Below are 23441 nucleotides of genomic sequence, written 5' to 3'. Positions count from 1 at the left end.
AGAGCGATGAGTCGCAATGACACATGGGGAGTGCAGTCAGAGAAGTGAAGGGGAAACCTAAATACCCGCTACTGTTGTGGGGGGGGGGGGGGGGGGGGGGGGGGGGAATGTGAGGGAAGCAAAATGTAGAGGAAGACAGAGAGGTCAGCGAGTGAGTAGGTGTGAGTGACCGGCACAAGGAGGAGTGGGAGTGGGTGTGTGTGTCTGTGACAACTGATTGAGAATGTGTGAGGCTCCACCCAAACGGGAAATGTGTGTGGTCCAAGAATGACATCCTCTCACATGCATGTGCGTCTACGGAGTGGCATTTCCAGAGTGCAAACGAATGCCTTTACCTCATGTCAAGTCTTACAGTGCTGGCTGAGAGAGGGGCTGTCTGGCGTAGCGCTGACACACACACACACACACACACTGTATATGTATCCTGTAGCAGTCTCTGGGCGAGACAGGAAGGCAGAGGAAAGACAGGCAAGATGGCAGGAAGTCATATGAGGCCTCCAGGGAACCCACAGGAAGCTGTAGCTGCCATTATTGACCCAAACGAGTTTCAGTGAGTTTCTATGTATGTGTGTGTGTGTGTGTCCTACACCAGGCCTAGCCTCACTAGTCCTGGAGTTCTTCGCTTAAAGCAAAGACTGAATCATTTACCACAACCAAGAACACCAACTTCTGATACTTAAAGGGATAGTTTGGGTGTTTTGAAGTGTGGTTGTAGGTTGTATGAGGTACTTCTCCACAGTCAGTGTGGGCAAATATGCTGCTTTATGCAAATGTATGTATATATTTAATATTAGAAATCAATTAGCAACACAAAACAATGACAAATATTGTCCAGAAACCCTCACAGGTACTGCATTTAGCATAAAAAATATGCTCAAATCATAACATGGCAAACTGCAGCCCAACAGGCAACAACAGCTGTCAGTGTGTCAGTGTGCTGACTTGACTATGACTTGCCCCAAACTGCATGTGATTATCATAAAGTGGGCATGTCTGTAAAGGGGAGACTTGTGGGTACCCATAGAACCCATTTACATTCACATATCTGGAGGTCAGAGGTGAAGGGACCCTTTGACAAGCTAGTATGACATGGTTGGTACCAGTGGACTCCTTAGGGTTTTGCCAGAATCTAAAACTTAGTGTCGTTAAACAAATTTGCGTTAACACGTTATTATTGCATGAACTTTGACAGCCCTAAAAATTACTGTTTTGTTTCAATGAAGTGTGGTGGCTTTGGCGAGAGCATAGATAACAGCTTCAATTCTTTGTTGGAAACATAGACTGTATAACTGTCTGACGGAAAAATAAAGCGGTGAGAATATTCTAAATATAGCATACACTTAAACACTAAACACTTAAACTGATATTGATTTTTTTAGGTGAGCCTTAAAACACCCGAACTATCCCTTTAAGCTGCTTTATGTCCCTTAACAAATCATCAATCACTCACTCTGGGCTCACACCACTTTGCAGCATTCAGATGAGTCACAGTATCCTCTCTTTGATGAGTCAGTAGCCGTTGCTAGCCCTACCGCCCCCTCCTCCCTCGTCCAAACAAGACTTGACCACTGATGGTCCATGATAAGGTCTGCTCAGTCAGGACAGTGTGAGAGCTGGCTTCACAACAGAGGTAGGAGACAGAGAGCGTTAGGAATGGGAAGCAACGCAAGGAAAGGAAAGGAGGGGAAACAGAAAGGAAAGACGGTGAGTCCCAGGGCGTACACTGCGGAGGAAACTCGCTCCCAGCGGCTCAGAGGGCGGAGAACATTTCCATTCCCTCCTGTTATGCAACGCATTTTTTGATTCGCGTCCGGCTCTAAAAGTCACACTGGAGGGAACATTAGGGAGAGGATTTATGTTTTTTTAAAAGAGTCCGGTTGTTGGACTGTGATTGGGAGTCACATGGAGGAGTGGACGCTATTAAAAGGCTGTGGCGCACAGAATGCAGGGTCCCGACACTAGACAGCTGGACCGCTGCCCAGAGTGGTTGGATTAAAACTGCCCCAAATTACGAGACAGAGAAAGAAAGAATGAGGCTCCCGCACATAGGGGAAAGAGACAGACAGACAAAGCAGATAGAACACACACTAATCTGATGTCTGCCAGCACTGTACTTGCCAGATGTTGGCCTAGTGGGTCCTGATTCAGTTGCATCAGTTTGTCTAGATGTACTGTACATTATATCCTCGCTCATCTCAACACACAGCTCATTACAGACGGGTGTCAGATCGTGTCTATACTAATAGTACGTACTGATTTGTCCAAAATGTGGAAAAATTAACTGTGTAGATTTTGAATATTGGCATTTTTGCAAAATGGTGAATAGGAAAGTTGTTTCGGAGTTAAGAAGCTCCACAAACTGCCGTGACGGCAAGCCAGCACCTGCCAGGGGTCGCTGGCTGGAGCGGGTTCGTTTAAAATATGACGACACAAATGTCCGGGAAGCTGTGGTTATCTGCTATTTTGGAGTTGAAAAGCTCCACGATCGCCCGCAGACATAGCTCGCTGGAGAGCCGGCACAGTCGCGTTCACAGGCCGGCTACAGAGCAGCAGAGTGGCGAGGGAAGAGGAGAGGTAAAGAGCCGCCTCTGACGGGACTGAGAGATACCTGCTGAGACAACATGACCCTTTTTAACATTACTCTAATGTTTGTAGGGATATTAGGGATGTTAATAATTATTTAACCATTAACCAACATTAAGAATTTTTAGGGATTAATGCTATCGGTTAAACGGTTGACAGAAATATTTAAAAATAGCTAAAAAGCTGAGCAAAACTCAGAGAGAGATACAGGAAGTTGGCTTTGGTCTTGAGGAGTTGTAGCATTTATTCACTGACAAATAAACGGTACACACACTCTTTGCTACAGCTACGTTCACAGCTATAACGCCACCGACAACCCCACACACACACAGACACTCGCTAACGTTACGCCGCGCTGACAGACCGTATGTGTGTGACAACGGCGAGCACACAAAGCCACCAGCAACGCTACATCTGCGTACGAAGCACAAACGCACGCCGTTTGTCGGACACTCGCTATCGTTACGCCATTCTTACACAGCTGACAATAGGCATTACGGTAAAAGAATATTGATTCATAGTTGTTTTCCTCCGGTCTGTGAAATCTTGCAGATGCCATTAGTAGCACCGGAGGACACAGAGGAATATGATTTGTTTTTAATTTTTGTCTCATGCATTACTGTCAGGATATAGTGACCTACTGCATTACTGTCAGGATATAGTGACCTACTGCTGCTTTAAATACTTGACAATTCCCCTTTTAGGTTCATTTTGAGTGGATAAAAAAAAAAATGTGTGTGATTAATTTGCAATTAATCGCAATTAACTATGGACAATCGTGCGATTAATCACGCTTAAATATTTTAATGGATTGACAGCCCTAATTACTACTGCATGGTGATCAGCTGTATCACCTCATTGTATTACGTCTCCACCCAAAGACACACCGGCAAGTTCTGGTATCTCAAACTTTCCACAGCCTGCTACATTACACTTAAACATAGGAAGCGTTCTCAAACGTATAACCTTTAAACAACCTCGACTCAACTTCTCCGCTACATCGTGAAAAATGCAGGAGCATAGAATAAGTAATGGGGCAAAAGAGATGACTTATCGTCCTTGGTGTGTAGCTGACAAAACTAATATTGCAGAATAAGCATGTGTGGGATTCATCTTTGGTTCCCTTGTGCAAACACTCCCTCTCTTCTGCCAAAAGCGCAACAACTCATCCCAGAGAAAGTCTGAAGACCGAACCTGCTTCCAAGTCCACCATAAACCCCGTATGAAAGTCTCGACAAGCCCATGCAAATGAGCTTGGAAGCATTCGCCGCTGATGTTGGACACAATGAACAAAGGCCACATCAGATGGAGCTAATGGATCGTATCAATTAAACTGCACATCTGCAGCCGGCCACAGAATTTCCTGATAGCAAATGTGCCGGGTTCAGGTTTTTTTTTTTTGGGGATGTGGGTGCATTTTAAACAGTTTCTTTCCGCCAGCGCTTCAAAGGCTCGCACGCATAGTTGATATATGGGCCATGTGTGAAGTTTGGCAGCGCTTCAACGACAATGACCGCTTTATTTTTGCTTCGTCAAGGCAATGCCGTGCTAATGACAACAAATGTGGAATTGCTCTCGTGTTTAGGTAATTGAGAATGGGTCCTGCTGAGTTATTATTGATGCATTTCCCACTGGTGGCAGTTTGGTTCTTCAAAAGGAAGAAAGTGTGAGGTTATCTGGGGACAGCCAGACTGGCATTTACAAGTTTCAGCTGATGGCACAACGAACACATGGCGCTCACTGTGGAAAGGTCGGCATATGGTCGCAATGTGTCGACGTGTTTTTCGAGGGCCTGAACCCGACTACGCAGTGCCAATGAAGCACTGCAGGGTGAAGTCTTCTAAAAAGTAAATACAGAAGACAAAAATACAACAGATTTGGAGGCGATCGGTGTAAAGAATCTGCTGTGGAACAGAGCTGAATGCAGTGGCTCACTTTAGATTGTAGTTATGAAGGAAGAAAGTCCGATTCGGCATAATTCTTTTCGTGTAGAGGTTGCCAATGAATGCTCTCCCCAAACTGCCGTCCAGCTTCCGTCTATGAGAGCAACGAGTCAATGACTCGCGAACTCCGACCTAACGGTCAAACTAGGCAGCGCTGATCAAATATGAAACAATATTCTGTTACTGTAATGCCTATTTCTCTCCTCAAATGTTTTCAGAATCATCTCGTAGTGCACTGTTTGGCTGTAAAATGAGAAAGCTTGTGACCCAGCAGCCATGTTGAGATCTGTTGAGGAAATACCAAGCACCAACCATCAGCTGGAGCACAGCCAATAGGAACGCTCTCTCTCTGAAATAACCTGTGATTGGTCAAAGTCTTCCGTCACGGGCTAGATTTTTTTAAAACCCGAAAACAGGTTGAATTTAATTGAATTACAATATGCTGAAAGGTTATTATGGAATTTTTGCCTAATTAAACGTTAATACTCTTATCAACATGTACAACAACAAATATGCTGCTTTATGCAAATGTATGTATATATTTATTATTGTAAATCAATTAACATCATAAAACTATGACAAATATTGATCCAGAAACCCTCACAGGTACTGCATTTAGTATAAAACAATATGCTCAAATCATAACATGGCAATCTGCAGCCCAACAGGCAACAACAGCTGTCAGTGTGTCAGTGTGCTGACTTGACTATGACTTGCCCCAAACTGCATGTGATTATCATAAAGTGGGCATGTCTGTAAAGGGGAGACTCGTGGGTACCCATAGAACCCATTTTCATTCACATATCTGGAGGTCAGAGGTCAAGGGACCCCTTTGAAAATGACCATGACAGTTTTTCCTCGCCAAAGTTTCATCATATCACATATTCCTTTTAATCTTCCAACAATACAATCATGGCACAACAGACAAGACAGCCAGTGTTCTGGCCAACAATTTGTCATACAACATTTCTTTTCCCCCGCTAACAGTGTAAGCTGAGTGTGCAGTCTCTGGTGGAAGACCCCATTATGGACGCAGAGACACGTGGAGGTGGTTTACTCCTCCGTTTGGCCCAGATCTGTCGCTCCCACTCCAGAGGCTCCATTGAGTCTCATTCCACTCCTCAGGAAAGGCTTTCATAACAATGATCCCGTCTCCTGTTGCCATGGAAACGCGCTATGTTATGTTATGCTCTATTTTTCTTTATTTCCTCCCCTGTAAGCACAGCTCCTCGCCTCCCTGCGTTGGCTCTTTATGTCAGCGTTACGAGCGTCGACACAGGCAGAGTGATAGCTCGGGGTCTGGCTGTGCTGATTTTTGGACGACCGGTCAAATGTATCAGCGCGTCGGCTGCCGGATCAGTAAAACAGATGTGGGGGGACCAGAAAGCTTGGCTGGATGACCATCGTTAGGTAGAAGCAGTTTGTGCATCGGTCATCCAATCAAAGCAGGCATGAATCAAACTGTCACGGTGATCGTCTAACTGGAACATCAGTTTTCCTTTTCAAACATTCCAGCATGAGACTTTAAAGACCAACTGAAATTACATTCAGTCATCCCTTTTTGTAGTAAAAAATAATGTCAATGTGTTTTTAATAGGGCTGTTAAAGTTAACGCGATAATAACGCAGCTTCGTTTTAATGCCAAGATTGAAGGCAGGTATCATATGACACTAGAAAAACCTAAGGAATCCATTGGTACCAACCAGGTCATACTAGCTTGTCGGGAAGGAGGCGAAATAACGCTCCAAACTGACGTTACATTTCGGTGAGGGAAAACTGGCTTTCCATTTTCAAAGGAGTCCCTTGACCTCTGAACTCAGAATATGTGAATGTAAATGGGTTCTGTGGGTACCCACGAGTCTCCCCTTTACAGACATGCCCACTTTATGATAATCACATGTAGTTTTGGGGCAAGTCATAGTTAAGTCAGCACACTGACACACTGACAGCTGTTGTTGCCTGTTGGGCTGCAGTTTGCCATGTTATGATTTGAGCATATTTTTTTATGCTAAATGCAGTACCTGTGAGGGTTTCTGGACAATATTTGTCATTGTTTTGTGTTGTTAATTGATTTCCAATAATAAATATATACATACATTTGTATAAAGCAAGCATATCTTCCCACTCCCATGTTGATAAAATTATTTAATACTTGACAAATCTCCCTTTAAGGTACATTTTGAACAGATAAAAATGTGCTGTTAGTTTGCAATTAATCGTGATTGACAGCCGTAGTATCGATATTTTTTTACACCCCTAAAAACTAGGGGGCACCATCATGAAACCAAAAAAAAGCAATTCAATTAGAGTTGAACTTTAACCTTTGAGTGCTACAGTCAATGCTGGAATTCTGCAGTAAAGTAAAGACAAGCTGATCCAGAGCCTAACACAGACATTACCCCAAAGACAAAACATCAGAGTGACACCATCAGATGTAGCCCTGCAACAAACCATCTGAAGAATAATCTATCCACAACATGTGGAAGGGCCCAGATCCAATGAGAGAATGCCAAACCGGCTTCTTCTCCTGAGTTGAAGAGGTTTTTGAAATCGAAGATGGACCCGTCTGCTCTGCTTCTTCTTCTTCAGCTCGTGCATCTGCGTGTCAGCCTCACCGCCAGCTCAGACATTTACCCCAAAAACAAGCTGTGGGTCATTCAGTCCTCTCAGCCGCGAGGACTGCTGGGTTTTGGATAAGCTCTCCCCAGCAATACATGGCTCTGTTTGCTTTTCTAAAACTTTCCGCCATGTAAAAACCTGATTCATGTATGCATTTTTTTCAGGCCACGTAGGGCATCGAGTTTGTTAAAGAGGACCTATCGTGCTCATTTTCAGGTGCATACTAGTATTTTGGTTTTCTACTAGAACATGTTTACATACTCTAATGTTCAGAAAAGTGCTTTATTTTTCTCATATCGGCTGTGCTGCAGCACCTCTTTCCCCCCTTTGTCTGAAACGCTCGGTTTGAGACCCCACCCCCCCCCACCCCGAAAAAGCCCAGTCTGCTCTGACTGGTCAGCTGGCCCACTCTGTTGTGATTGGTCAACCGAACCAAACTCTTCGAACTCCGCTCTCACTACCTTTGTTTGGCGGCAAACTAGCCACTAGCCAAAATGTGTTACTTGGTGACATCACCACGTTACGGAAGAAAAGGCAGGACTTCAATCAAGGCCCTTCAATCAGGAGCAGTGTTTCTGTGGGGTTCCCTTCAGCGTGAACTTTGGGCTTTGTGACTTTGCAGACTTTTTACATGCACAAAAAACTATATAACACACTAAAGGAAAAGGGAAAAGCACAATAGGTCCCCTTTAAATAACAACCTGCTGCTCCTCTGGAACTAAGCTTTAGATATTGCACAGCTGAAAGGGCATTAGGTCACTACTCCAGTCTATAGGGATACTGATTGAGGCAATCAATGTCTTGATTGCTACATTCCTAACATTTAATTTTCTCTAATCAAGCCATTAAATACACTGCAGCTACTGGGGGGTTTAATGGCTTGTGCATTACCAGTGGTTATTAAAAAGGAGCGTAGACAGCAAATTTAGGATCAAATCAGGTCAATTAGCTGGAAAAACGGGGAAAAGATCACCATTGGGAAAACATCTGCCTTGATAATAGTGAATCATTTCCTATCACGAATGGAATTTCGCTTAATCTCCTGAATGGATTTTGACAGTCGGAGGAGTGATATATCCTGCAGCCGGTGAGGTTTAGCACTCCCCGCGACTAAGACCTGACAGCAGCAAGAAGCAGTCCTGCAGCCGTGCTGCTGAACACATTGTTGAGAGACGGAGACGGAGGAAGAAGGAAATCGGAGGCTGATGGCAGAAGCGCTGAGACGGAGACAAGACAGGACCCAAACAGGAAGTGAGCAAACAAAGAGACAGAAACAGCAGAGCCCCTGTTCTTCCAGCAAAGCCAGAACCAGCTTGCATGGCAGCTGAAACCCCTACAGCAGACTCCTCCGTTCTGACAGCTGTGCCCTGATCCCTCTCCACACCGTGGGTACATGCCAACACAGGCCATGCCAGTCTGGCACTGCTACAGAAGAGGCCAACAACCTCTGCCAACAAGTGTGATCCGTGCACGAGATGGGTACTGTCGCACAGGGTGGGCTGTGTGTAGTGGAAAGGATGAGCTTCTGTTGGAGTGGGTGAGAGGGTATGGTGATGGGGTTCGGGGGCGTGGCCTCATCCAACCATCAAAATGCCCTCCACGGGACCCAATCACTTCCAATTCCTGTCCCTAATCCTGTTTGGTCTGGATAATGAACAACACGCAAAGGCAGGAAAAGGAAAACAATTGGACCGCTCATGCAGCAGTAGGAAAAAGAAAATTCCAGGGTTTACATTGTTGTTTAGAGCCAACTTCATATATTTGACTTGTGTTTTCACTTTAATGAGCAGCATTTCTGTAAGGTGAGTCATTTAATTGGTCAACGAAGTGCAGCATCCAGGACTGCATTACAATCAAGTTGAACAGGCTCATTAAACGGAATAAGTGGATGGCTACTAGGGTTGGGCGATTGGACGAATCTATGGGCTATTGGCGGTTGTTTTTTTTGGCCGATTGTTTGGGCAATTTTTGTCATTTTATTTTGCTAATTTAATGGTCTGCCTCATCTTTCGGTGAAATAAGGGTTAATTTCCCCTGAACCAGAGGTGGTGATTGTTGGAAAGACTAACCAAGAGGGTTTTGATGAGTTTTATTTTGTTTCTGTCGAGTTTGAATGAAGTGTGTTTTACGAACAGCTGATCCCCCAGCTGAAACAACGGCAGCGGGGGAGGAGCGGTGCGGGCCGCGTGCACACACACAAACGTTGCACACACACCAAAATGTTCTAATTTATCAGCAATCACCGGTTGTTGGGCTGACGATAGCCAGCTGGAAAACTTTTAACATATCGCCATACCCTAATGGCTACAGGTAGATATGCAAATTAACCAGCTACTTTTCCTATAATATTGGGTTTCTACTAGAACATGTTTACATGCTTTAATGCTCAAAAAACACAATACCTCTCCCCCCACTCAAAAAAGTCCTCTGCTTGGTCAGCTGGCCCACTCTGTTGTGATTGGTCAACTCAATCAAATTATAGGATATATTATATATTGCCTCAAGTTTGGTTTGAGTTCACACTGCAGCATTTAAAAGCGTGCCAAAATGTGTTCAATTGCGCTGGTTTAATCCAAAAAAGGCGCAATGCTTCCTCCACTTCGGTCGGATCGAGGTCGGATCATGTTCTCACCACAAACAACAGTTTGTCTGTAACTCAGGGTGCTGACTAAGACAACCAGACCGAGACCTTGTTGAAAAGTTAGTCTCGGTCCGGTTGCGTTGGTCCACACCCGAGTGTGATTGCTGTGTTCACACCTGCCCAAATCAATTGTACCAAGGGGCTAAAGGCTCCAGGGTTTGATTCAACCGAACTAAACAAGGCAAGTGTGAATACGCTCTAAACCTCAAATGTATAAGACACTCCCATACCACCAAGTGGTCTGTGTTAAGACTTCGGCCTGACTAGGCCTGACTGGTCAGATCCGTTGGGGGCATGCATTTGCTTTGGATAACATTCTAAGAAATCATTTAACCAGCTTGCTCATCTACTAAGATCGCTCCGTCTTTACTCACCACCAGTTCGGAGAAACGTGCGTGCAGCTCCTCTGCCGGCGGCATGGGGGCGCTGAACTCCAGCAGCTGCAGGGGCTCGCTGTCCTTGAGGTTGATCTCCGGAGGCTCGGTGCTGCCGAAGCAGCACAGGAAGCCCAGGCCCGGCCGCGTCCTCTTCCTGGGGGGCATGGTGGCTGTGGCGAACCAGGTGGCAGTGACGGCGCTGGAACCAGGAAGGTAGAGGAAGGGGCCAAGGGGCAGGGAGGGGGAGTGGAGAGGAGGAGGACGAGGATGCTATCTGGGGGGCATGATCTAGAAGAGAGAGGAGAGAGAGGGAGACGGTTACAGAGATAATGCAAAAGCTGGCCTGTGTTTGGTTTCCCCCAGTGTCATAAAAAAATTACTCTCTATGACATGCGATACATTTAGACAAGCATGTCTAATGTCATAATGCAAGACATTTCCACATGTACAGTCAATTATTTATCGGATTTTCAATCAAAATGCCAGAGATTCAGCAGCCTATATACTCCTTTTGCTGGTCAACACACCCAGTATCATACAGCTGTTACCATGCTATTAAAAAACGGTGCGATATACCCCATTTTATTAGTACCGTTACCAAAAATGACAGTGTTTTAATAATAGCAGTGAGTTGCATCGATATGCGACAGCGGGGCCGTCTGTGTGTGTCTCGGATTGCAATGTGCCGATAAAATTAGATTCACCATCGTTTCTGAATCTGTCAAAGCATCTCCTGTAATTCGGCAAACACATAATCCACTAAAGAGCACGTGATAAAGTATTACTTTATAATGTGTCTCAATAAAGTGAAATGGACGGAAAGGAAAAACAATTGGGCGGCAAGAGTGACTCTGACGCTGTTTTACAAGAAAAAAAAGCCTTATTAAACACTGTTTAATGGGTGATATCTGGTTGCAAATATAAAATTTACCATCAAAGAAATCACCTATAGATTACTGCATCAATCATTTTTTACATTTTTTATTGATAAAATCTGTCATCTATTATTCCAGGACTTTTCCTAATGTTTTAGATTTTTACTGTGGTATTGTTTCAGTATCGGTATTGAGATATTTAGGTAAGGTATCGTATCAAAGTCAGAATTTTAGTATCTCTGTCTTCAGAGTCATGTGCAGGCAGGCAATCCCGGCTGTATGGGTTGCAGCCGCTGTGGTGGTGGGCCGATTACACAACACATCGCAATAAATCGAAGAACGCTCGCGGTAATTGGCTGCGAGCAAAACCATACAAACAGTTATTTTTTCAGTTTGCTGGTATGGCTCGACTGGAGAAGTTTCTAAATACTACTTGGGTTACTGGGTTATTTCGGTCGACACCTTAATAAAAGGTTTCCAGTACTGATGCCCAGCCCCGATGACATAACAGACATTACAGTGCTGGAAATACAGGCTGTATAAGAAGCCATCCCTAGAAAGTACACTGCGGAAATGTTTAGCAACGAGAGCCTATACCACCACAGATGACACCAACATCGAGACTTTCAAAATCATCTTTATTCCCTTTCACCGTGTCCATGTAAACATGTGCCAGCCAGGGTGTGGAGAGATACACTTGCTGCGTGGCTATAGAGGGCACCGAGGCAGCAAGGGCCGCCATCATATCCGCATCTTGACATCGGTTGCTCTTACGCCTCGACAAAGAAACCTCTTGTCCGGAGGGTACAATGGTGCCTGTGCAGTGTGTGTGTGTGTGTGCGTGTTGTTTGTGCAGACTTGCACCAAGAGCTGCCCCAGCAGTGCCATCCCTCCTTCAATGGACAGTAGTGAATGACACCCACTACAACAGGAGCAGGGGGACTGAATAGGCCAAAGGATTTCCTCAATGCTACGAAAAGGATACGGGTGGTCTCCTTACTGTATGAATACTACACTCCTTTACACCATATTATGTCCTCACTTACACAATGTGAGCATACACCCACAGCGGCTCACAACAGTTGCCAAAGCTCTTCTTTATGCTGCACTTCACTGCATTTGTGAATGAATGGGACCTCTAGCCTGTTATGCAAATACCACCGACATGGAATAGTTTCGCCAGAAATCAATTTTGGAACCGTTTATGTGAAATACAATAAAAAAAAACATGAAGTTACCATCAAAGAGCAAAGATTTTTTAAAGAGCAAATCCTTCCATTCCTCTCCAAAAATGTTCTGCTTTTATTGATATCTGTACATAACCAAACACGCATTAAGTAATAGCTATAGAGCTTTGCACCCGTCTGTTTAATACGGCAGTGAAAGTTTACGACTTCAGTTTCCACAAGAAGCCACAATCTGCTAGATCTCGACTGAGCACGACTCTCCGCCATCACTCTCTCACACGTTGGCTCAGGAGCGTAGGAGTTCTTTCTCACTGCATGGTTTAAAAATAGCCGGATGGTAAATTCTTTATGAACGCGCTGGGCCCTCGACAGGAGCTTAAAGGAGGGGGAAAAAAATGAAAAGAGAAAAAACACCACATTTCCATTTTGCCCCCTTCGTCATTTTGCTCACTTGCTTTTTTTTCCGCCTCCTTGAGTCTGCCATCCCCTCTGGAGGCAGCAGAGCCGTGCGCAGCTACAAATGAACTGGAGGCTGTTTAAAATAAAAAAAGCAACCAAAGTTTTTCTTTGCCCTGTTGAACATGGAAATGCCCCGTTCAGCTTGCAGCCATCACCGGGGCTTATTTTCTGACAAGTATTGGATCTTAAATTATTCTGTTTATAATCACCTTCGAATACGGGGACGACCTTTTCATACTCATTGCGTCAGTGTGCTGGATGTCAATTATAGCACGTGTGGCATCTTGCATATGTACATTTGATACTGCACCAGCGTGGGTGTTATGATAGGTGAAAATCTCTGACCGATTAACCTGCTACGGGGCTCCAGGGCCTCTACTGATCCCCTGCTCCCCCCCATTCCCTGTGCCTTGTGGATGTATACTACCATGTAAAGCCCCAGAAACTGTGTGTCAGTTAGTATGTGTTCATTTGATGAAACACCTATGTATAAGTGCAACTACAGCATCAAGTGAAATAATAAAAGGCATTACTAATACTTTTTTTCTAAGATACAGTAGGGCTGTCAATCGATTAGAATATTTAATTGCAATTAATTGCACGTTTTTTATCTGTTCAAAATGCACCTTAAAGGGAGATTTGTCAAGTATTTAATACTCTTATCAACATGGGAGTGGGCAAATATGCTTGCTTTATGCAAATGTATGTATTTATTTATTATTGGAAATCAATTAACAACACAAAACAATGACAGATATTGTCCAGAAACCCTCACAGGTACTGCATTTAGCATTAAAAATATGCTCTAATCATAACATGGTAAACTGCAGCCCAACAGGCAACAACAGCTGTCAGTGTGTCAGTGTGCTGACTTGACCGTGACTTGCCCCAAACTGCATGTGATTATCATAAAGTGAGCATGTCTGTAAAGGGGAGACTCGTGGGTACCCATAGAACCCATTTTCATTCACATGTCTGGAGGTCAGAGGTCAAGGGACCCCTTTGAAAATGGCCATGCCAAAATTTAGCGTACGTTTGGAGTGTTATTTAACTTCCTTCGCAACAACTAGTACAACGTTGGTTGGTACCAATGGATTCCTCAGGATTTATGGTTTCATATGATAACAGTATTGAAACCATTTTTGGTCGCTGTAATTGTTTTTCTTGTCCATACTCTCTGAAGAGCTCTCTGCCGAACACAATTCTAAAGTAAGAGACATCAAGACAAATCCACAGTCCTTGCTATGCTCAAAAATGCATTCAAAAGTTCAACATTAGGCATTAGAGCAGTGGGAGTAAGACAAATTAAGACGATATCATCCAACATTTAAGTCATTTTTAGTACAAAATTCCCTTTTGTTTTTCCCCTCATATGCTGCAAACCCTCATATTAGCTTTGGCTGAATATTGGAATGTATTTTTGCTCACTACGAGGACTGTGAATTTACACTGGAATCATTTTAGGAAGGCCAGTATGGACATGAGAGACTACTACAGCAATGAGCATGTGAGTGTTGTTCTCAGACAGACCAGAAAAAATCTGTGGATCTATCCTTAAGGTCCTTGGGAATTTCAGTTTATGTTGGATGATGGATGTTTGTTTACAATATTGTACTTCCTGTTGGCTATATTGTTGTACTTCATTATTTCATAGAGATCACCTGTGCTGGGTTCCAACACTGTTCTCAGTTTGCACAGTCCCTTGAGGACCTGAGGCCAAGCGCTGGTTGTTGATGCCCATTTTCGTAGTGGGCCAAACAGCGGTACTACAACTTCCGTGTTCGTCACGTGATGCCATTGGGCCCGAAAATACTTTTTGTCATAGAGTAACATCGGGGAGGAGACGTCTGTAACTCAGCGGATGGTAAGTAAATCAACTCCCCAACACTTTAATAGCCCTTCTTTAAATCATTAGGTCCTAAAAGTTGTAAAATGCACTAATAGCTGAATCCAGAGTTACTTCTCTTCCTTCGTTCATGTGAATGAGTTAGCAAGCCGTGACGACAGCGTGACGGCTGTGACCCCGTGACCGAGCCATGTGAGCGAGCGGACGCTACTGCGCCCGCTCTATGGGCCCAATGAATGCGGAAGATCGCCGGAAGATCCGGGTACTTTTCCAGTCGGAAGTCGAGCCATTTTGGCACCATGCGCCACTGAGCAACTTTCATAGGAATGAACAGGGCCCCGTCTCCAACGCTGTATCCAGTTCTCTTTGTACATCCATGCCTGGGGCCCAGAGCCTTGCCCACCAAAATCTCTATCCCTACAGAAAAAAAACCTACAGTGGCGAGTTTCTGCCAACAATCCATTGTCGCAGTCTGATAATTCAGTGTAAACCTTACCCTGACCACTATCCAGGCACAGTGATAATAACTTAACTGTCACATGTGCACAGCGAATTGAAGAGACGCCATATTACCTTGTATCAAACCAGATGTGGCTACAAGCATGGCAAGCTGATCAGAAATGAATGGCATAGATGAGCATTGGTTGTGTTGAGTCAGCGGGAAGAAGGAAAACAGTGACATGACAGTAAAAAGCTCACTTCAGGAAGGTAAGTTATGAAGATTTCTTTTCCATACATTCACACTTGAAAAAGGCTCTGCCTCAGACTAATGGACTGCTCTTCATCGTTTTTTCATCGCTGTTGCCAAATCTTTTTTCGGTGGCGAGTCGGTTATCGACACTGTGGACAGCTGGCGGAGCCTAATGGAAAGGAGGCCGCTCTACGGGGGTTTTAAAGCCATTCAGCATAAAACCTAAACCTCCTGTCCAGTGTCTCTGTGTGTCTCTGTGTGTGTGTGTGTGTGTGTGTGTGTGTGTGTGTGTGCTTCTATCTTCACTCTCCCACTGAGACACACGCGCGGCCAGTCCTCACTCAACACCACGTCTGCTGGCCGCCGTCCAGCCCATACCCAGGGAAAAGTAGGCCAAGGAATCCATATACACACACATACAGAATACACACAGAAATATACTGTATATAAACACAAGGAAGCAAGGACACTGAAGACTGGGCACCTTTATCCTCCTCTGTATGGTGGAGTCACCACACCAACACAATCCAAATTGACCATGTCCACTGCCATATGTGCCCTGAGAGTCCCTCTTATCTCCCAGCTTTTCATCCCATCCCCACGCTTCCATCCCCCCTCCGACTCGCTGTCACCTCCCATTATTCCTCTCTTTTCAGGGCGAATGGAGTGACATTTCCCTCCATCAACCCCCCTCTGACAGCAACATCTGTCATTTTTCCTTGCAACTTCTTTGCAAATTGTCCTCCTGCCAGCCTCAGCCCACATACTCTACTCCTCTGTTCCCTGCTTCTCTACGCCCATGCTACAATCGCAGTGACTGACGACCTTTACATGCACACTAATATTCCACATATGACAACATTCCGAATTCGATATGGGTCATGTAAACAGCATATTCCACTTGGGATACTCTGAATTAGGCCTTACTCCGAATGGAGCATTCTCCAATTAAGAATTGTTCGATATGGCGATGTTATTCAGGTTTTAGGAGCGTTCTTTGTACATGTATATAGCACATTGGGAATATGTGTCTCAACTGAGGTTTTTATGGCAGATTGTGACACACGGCCTCTTGCCTTTTTACGCCCAGCTCTGTGTGTTGCACACAAACCGACTAGCCGATAGTTTGCAGAGATGCATGCCCAAAAGAAAAGGAAACATTTCTGGTCAGAAGGGGAACCACGCCTACTTTTAAACATTATGAACAGCTCCATTTGCACAAAAAGGCGTAGAAATGCCACGAAAATGCGCAAGGCGTTTAGCTTGCAATAAGTGTCTTTTGTATGCCATGTATCCTGTACTGGCTGCAGCATCCACGTAGTGTAAAAAGCAAGAAAGACCACTTGTGGCGGGTGGGGGGAGGTGTATGTGTCTAACAAACACCGGACTTTAAACCAGGAGAGCAGTGTCCGAGACCGTTGTTGACCAATGTTTTGTTTTGTAAGTTACGTTAGTGACGGTTGTCACATGTTTTTTGTTGACGTTTGTGACGTGTTTTCCGTAGTTGTTTCCGTACGTGTTTTGTTTAGTTTACTACTTATTTTAAGCCCGACCATGACGTCTTCCAGCAAACACCGGACTTTTAACCAGAAGACCCTTGTTCAAGACCGTTGTTGACTGTTTTTTTTGTTTTGTAAGTTACGTTAGTGATGATTGTCACGTTTTTTGTGGATTTTTGTGTTGTGTTTTCTGTACTTGTTTCCGTACTTGTTTTGCTTAGTTTACCTACTTATTTTAAGCCCAACCATGATGTTTTCCCTTAGTGGTTTTCTTGCCTGAACCTAACTTAATGGTTTTCTTACCTAAACATAACTGTGGACGTTTGCGTGATGTACAAATGACACGCGAAAAAGGCTAAAATGCGTACTCAAGACACATGGAATGTACGCATAATGTCGTGGTATTTATACTCCATCCTGTGAGACTGGGTTGATGAGAAAGACTTGGATGTCAACAGGTTATCACAACGCCAACCTTTTCAAGAAGGTGGTTGAAGGAAATGAAAGAGGGAGGCTGTGTTTGCATGGTTAATCAGAGCATGCACAGCTGCAAAGCTGTAAACAGGCACCCGATTCGACTGTTATCAGGGCATTAAACAGGCGCTAATGCTCGCTATAAGCACCATAGATGTGGGTCATTAGGGGCCTACAATGCCTATACGTTAGTAGAACATTCATGTTCATTAGCCATGTAAACAGCTTAGTAGGAATAAGGGCAAAAAACTGAATATTTTGTGCATGTAAACGTCGTCACTGTGTGCTGCTTCTTGAAATTTTGTCATTGCAGAGAGTGTCTGGTCTAGTGCAAGCACGCATGTGCAGAGAACAATGCCAAAACCTGTACAAACCGTATCTGGCGACAAACGCTATAGCCAGAAATGCTACACAGTACTGGGCGGATGGATAAACTGTTGTTTCTTTGTGTGCCACTTTTGCATTTTCACACTCGCTCTCCTGTCTCTGTCGTTCCCTCTCTGGTCTCTTTTTCATGTCAGTGAGCTGTCACACCTCCGATGCTCGTGACAAAAAAATAAAAACTGCACACACTTCCTCACTTTTCCCTGTGCTCGTCACCGGGGAAACAGATGTATGTACGGTCGTTCTATAAGTCACAGGAAAAGGAAGCTATCGCTGAAGGAGTGAAAGCCTGTGGTTTGTGCTAATTAAAACCATCTGTGTGTGTCAAAAACGGGAGATGCGGGAAGAGGTGCACAGAGATTTTGTCACTGCCAGCTGCTCGTCGTGACAGACAAGAATTGCAGTATACACTACAAAAAGTGTGAAAACAGACGCATTTTGACAAATTCCCTGCTGCAGACACACTGCATTATATGTACAGTTGCGTTTTCGCAAAATTCAGACACACCCACTCAAGTAAGCGCATACACACACACGCAGTATTTGCATACTCACACACCAAGAGCCCTGAAGCAGAGAGAGGAGCCTGCTGGCTGCTCTGCGTTTGAAGAGTCTGGAGAGCAGCCGAGCAGAGAGAGAGAGAGAGAGAGAGAGAGAGAGAGAGAGAGAGAGACAGAGAGATGAAGGAGGTGAGGGAGGGAGGCAGGGATAAAGGGAGATACTGCTGCCACTTCTCATTCAGCCCACTACCTCACCGCCTCATCCCCAGCGCCGGGAAGTAGGTCAGTGGAGGAGGAGGAAGAGGAGGAAGAGGAGGAGGGATGGCAGTGAGGAGAGACGGGCTGTTGCTGCTGCTGCTGGTGTGTGATTGTGAAGAAGAGGTGTATATCTGTGCAGAGACAAACATCTGTGCCTGCATCATTTCCATTCTCTGCCCAACATCTGTCCGACAACACGGTGCTTTTAGTACCGAATAAAAAAAAAGAAATCGGATAAAAATCAAGCTTGTGTTATTTCCATCCCTCCGGAATAGAAACACTTGGACCTAATCAAAAAATAGCTGCATCATTCTCCTCCTTCCTCTTCCTCACACTACCGCTACAGCAGTGTGCGTCTGCGTTCGAAATGCATCTTCATTCTCCTGCCTTTTCCTCCCTCCTCTAAGGGTGTAAGAAAATTTCGAGAAAAAAAAACAGATATCACGATAGTATGTTTTGTGATATTGTATAATTCTCAAAAACACTATCGATTTTTAATTAATAGTTTACATGCAAAGGTTAAATCAGTCAATACTTTATTTCATTTGCAAAGAATACATGCCCTCTCAATGTATGTTCTGATCTGATTGCATAAAAAAGTAAACTTTTTTTTGCTCAGATTTTATGCATACAGTGGTGTGTTCTTTATACTCTGACAGCTTTCCTTAAATTAGATTAAAAAGTCACGATATATCGCAATATATTGAATTGTAACCCCCGTATCATGATACGGATCGTATCCCCAGATTCTTACCAATACACATCCCTACCCTCGTCCACACCCCAGTACCTCTACCTGCCCTTGTCATCTTCTTCGTATTACATAGATGGATGCATCCAACTAATGCCAGGCAGATACAAAAAAAGAGTCACGCAGGGAGGAAATACAAGAAGCAGCAATAAAAAATGTTTGAGACAAATAACAAGTACAATAGGCAAAGACACGCCAAGAAAGAGCACGATTATTTTAAAGAGGCACTGAATAAAAGATCAGAGGGAAGCCTGCAGCACACTTTCTTGTGCGCTACACATTGTTTCTGGGTCCCACAAATGAGGACCATTCCTCCGGGGGTGCTGGGCCGGGCGGAGGAGGGTACAGACAGGCTTACGTAAGCACCCGGCACCAGAGATGGGGGAGCAGTGCCACGCTGGCACAGGCAGGGACGAGATGCCGAATGCAGTGTAGATTAAGGGACTGCAGGCAAACTTGTTGGCATGCAGCTGGTGAGGGGAGCACACATGAGACTGAGCCAACAACAAGTGTTGGGAGTCAAAGCACCAGGCAACTAGAGTCCCTGAGATCTCAGTCCTGATTTGGTGACACCTATGGTAACAGCATTTTAAAAAATATAGTTCCATACAAAATGACACATGTATCAACTTAACATGCCTTAAGCAGCTTCTCTGTATGAAAGAAGAGCAACTTGTGTATTGATTTACAGTGTGCGCCCTCAAACAAACTGTGAGCTTATGGATTCACGTTGTTATAATAAAGGAGACAGTTGTCCAACATGGTAATACAGAGCATTCATGACGCTGTTTCCCTTGTGCGTAAGCAACTGGAATCCTGCACAGGAAAGACAGACTAAATCTGTAACAATGAAAATTATCACATAAAGCCAATTTTTACAATATAAATCCAATGGATGGCTATTGCTAAAGAAGTTCCAGACATAAATAGGATTATAGGAAAGCATAATCACAATTATTTTGGTCAAAATTGAGATCACGATTACTCATTGACATCATGCATATAGAAATTTTAAAGTGAAATGCATCAATTTGGTGAACTTTGAGAGCAAAATTAAGAGGCTATACCGATGAAGAACTCTGTGCTCTAGTGAACAATTTAATCATAAACATATTGGTTGTATAGATATGAATGGTAATGACGCGGCAAAAACGTCACACCCCCAAAGCATGGTAAACGAGATGCGGCCCATGTTTCAAGATGGGTCGGGTGGGTTGCCGACATCGCCGCAGACCACGCACTGGTCAGTCCGCTCCGGTTGACAGTCGCACTGGGAGCAGAGGCAGGGGCAACACAGTGAGTCCACAGTCCTGAGAAGCGCCGAGGTCCGGGTGAGGGGGGCTGTAAAGCTCACAGCCGGAGCCACGAGCCTACAGCCGGTTGCTGCGCACCTCGAGGGAGGAAATGCACCCCTGGCAAATGCCGGCCAGTGCCGGGGAGCAACTGTCCCTGACCTGCCAAGCGGGGAGAAAGCGCACCGTTGTGAAGGATTTAAGGGGTGTGCTGGATTTATAACACAAGACAGAAGGAGAACATCCCTGCTAAATGGAATGCGGCAACTAAATCGTTTTATCTGGATCATCTTGTTTTCGTAATCATTGGAAGCCACAATCGTAATTGAAAATAAAATTTGATCAATCGCATATAGCCCTAGGTTTGATATAAAGAAAGTTTTAATGATCAGAACTTCAATGAAATTATCCAACCTTTGAACATCCCATCATTTCTAACTGAGACCTTTTCCTCAAATTGGTACGGGAACTCGCAGCAAACCACAAAAGATTCCCGATCTCCAGATGGAGGGACACCAATGTGAACACACACCAATGATGTTGTGTTGGCACATGTTTGCATGTCTTTATATTTGTGGGTTGGCCTGGTTGTTTACTGGTATGTAAAAACTGCATGTGGAGGTGAACCACTCACACTCATTAATTTGACATGAAGTCGCTATTCAACCCTGACATTGGACACATTGGAGCCATGCCACCCTTTGGATGCCGTTGCCCCAGACATGCCCTCTCCAACATGCCCTATCCTCCCTTTCTACTGTCTGCCTGTCTGTCCAATGACTAATGGACGTGACCCTTCAATTCTGTCCCCCCCTCCTCCTACTTCCCAAAAGCCACTGGCTGCCAGCCAAATCACCTGGGACACTGAAAACTCATTCTCCCATGAACCCCCATTGGATCTAGTGGCCCACCCACAGTCGCTGCTTCAGGCCTTGGGGAAGCCGTGTACACATCATACATCTTATCCCGCCACACTGTAGTGCTAATCAGTTACATTTAGTGCAACATACAGTACAGGCAAGCATTCCCACACACACACACACACACACACACACACACACAGTTTAGTGTGTTCTGTCTCACACCAATTAAAGGGATGTTATTCATGCACCACTTCATCATTTACACTGGGTTTAGCACCATGGGTGGTCAGTTTACAAGATTTATCTCAAGAAAATGGTAATGGATCTGAAACAGCTGGCATGACTAATAGACAAGATCTATGATCAAATGAATGTAAACATGACAAATACGCTGCACTACACACATTGTGACTTGCATTCCTGGGGTGTGACTTCACCCCATCTATTCCAGTGCGGGTCTCCGTGGCTGACAAATGACCAGCGGAGGAACTGCCATCATTTCACGGCACATTTGCATGCGATGCATTCCTGAGCTCGTCCTGAAAGCAAACAGGAGGCCAGCGCTTTCATATGAGTCTGTACACCGAGTGGCTTTCTCATGTGGACCTGGACAATGGGCCGGAGGATTTGGTTTGGACATTTCTGCTGGGGCCTAACAAGGGTCGGATAATGCCGGCAGGAACAGTTTCTTTCGGTCTGTTGCAACTTTAAATTTCCTCCTTTCCTAGCTCTGGTGTCCACGTGTATCTGATCTTCAAAGGGACAGTTATTTTTAGCTCTGACAGCATGGTCTATCTGCAAAACATTCTCAGCCTCTTCAATTGGCACGGCAAACTAATTAATGAGAATGATTTATAGATACACCAATCAGCCATAACATTAAGACCACTGACAGATGAAGTGAATAACATTGACTATCTTGTTATAATGGTACCTGGCAGTGGGGGGGATATATTAGACAGCAAGTGAACATTTTGAACTTTGTGTAGAAAGCAGAAAAAATGGGCCAGCGTAAGGATGTGAGCTACTTTGACAAGGGCCACATAGTGCTGGCTAGACGACTGGGTCAGAGCATCTCCAGAACTGCAGCTCTTGAGGGATGTTCCCGGTCTGCAGTGGTCAGGACCTACCAAAAGTGGTCCAAGGAAGGAAAAACCAGTGAACCGGCGACAGGATCAGACCTGAGGCTCATTGATGCACGTGGGGAGCGAAGGCTGGCCGGTGTTGTCCGATCCAACAGAAGAGCTACTGGAGCTCAAATTGCTGAAAAAGTTAGCGCTGGTTTCCGATAGAAAGGTGTCAGAACACACAGCGCATCGCAGTTTGTTGCGTATGGGGCTGCGTAGCCGCAGACCGGTTAGGGTGCCCATGCTGTCCTAATGTTATGGCTGATTGGTGTATGAAGTAAGCATGAATTTAAATATAATTTCGGAGAGCAAAATAATATGAAAAAAAATGTATACGGACATGACCTCAATCATTTTTAGGTGATCAACTTATTGCACAATATATGGACATGACCTCAAGCCAGTTATAAGCATTATAACTGGCATGGAATGGTCCTAAAATGACAATAATATTGTTTATTGCAATTATTTTAAGGACAATATATTGTCCAACAAAATTAGTTACCGTGACAGGCCTACTTATAAGTAACGTGTCAGTAATAAAGATAAGCAGTTACCGAAACAAAAACCAAGTGCCGTCTGTGCCCTTATGCCTACGTGCATCTTCCAGGAAAAGAGCCCAGAATCAGATGATCACAAACCCACCCTTCCCTTCACCCCCCCCACAATACTCTTTCAACCCGTTCCTCCAAACCTCCCTCATTCCTTTGCTTACATTCTCCCTCTATCACTTCCGTTCTGCCCTGCAATCAGATAGGGGAAGCTGTGAGGATGAGACGGCTGAAAACCCATGCAGCTGTTGGACCGGGAGCCGAGACTTCAGACGGTGTCGCCAGGACATAGTCTGGGCCAAGACTGTTTGAGTCAGTAAAGCAAAAACATAAACCGGGAAAACGGTTAAACGATACTTCTGAAACAACATGACAATGGACTTCAAAAGCACATTGAGTTTCAAAAGCGCCTCATGTTTCTAGTCAGTGTATATAACAAGCTTTAACAATAGCAGCAGAACAATGTTAAAGAGGTGTGGTTGAGCCGGTTCCATGGCGCTGTCGTACAAGTGTAGAGCCAG

The 23441-nt window shown here is 44.6% G+C and overlaps 1 protein-coding gene across 6 annotated transcripts in view; it reads right to left on the bottom strand.

The window, feature by feature from the left end:
• daam2 (dishevelled associated activator of morphogenesis 2) overlaps positions 1-23441 on the bottom strand; it is a 140840-nt gene that overhangs the window by 79633 nt on the left and 37766 nt on the right. For 4 of the 6 annotated variants that reach the window (XM_037796507.1, XM_037796512.1, XM_037796511.1 and 1 more), the window contains exon 1: positions 10161-10328. In XM_037796507.1, the coding sequence (XP_037652435.1) occupies positions 10161-10328 (168 nt within the window). Of the gene's footprint in view, positions 1-10160; positions 10452-23441 lie in introns of those variants that run through there. The other 2 variants (XM_037796508.1, XM_037796510.1) reach the window with 1 other exon arrangement.

The sequence above is a fragment of the Sebastes umbrosus genome, chromosome 16, assembly GCF_015220745.1.
Source record: "Sebastes umbrosus isolate fSebUmb1 chromosome 16, fSebUmb1.pri, whole genome shotgun sequence".
Lineage (NCBI taxonomy): Eukaryota > Metazoa > Chordata > Actinopteri > Perciformes > Sebastidae > Sebastes > Sebastes umbrosus.
This window is presented reverse-complemented; position numbering and strand designations above follow the sequence as displayed.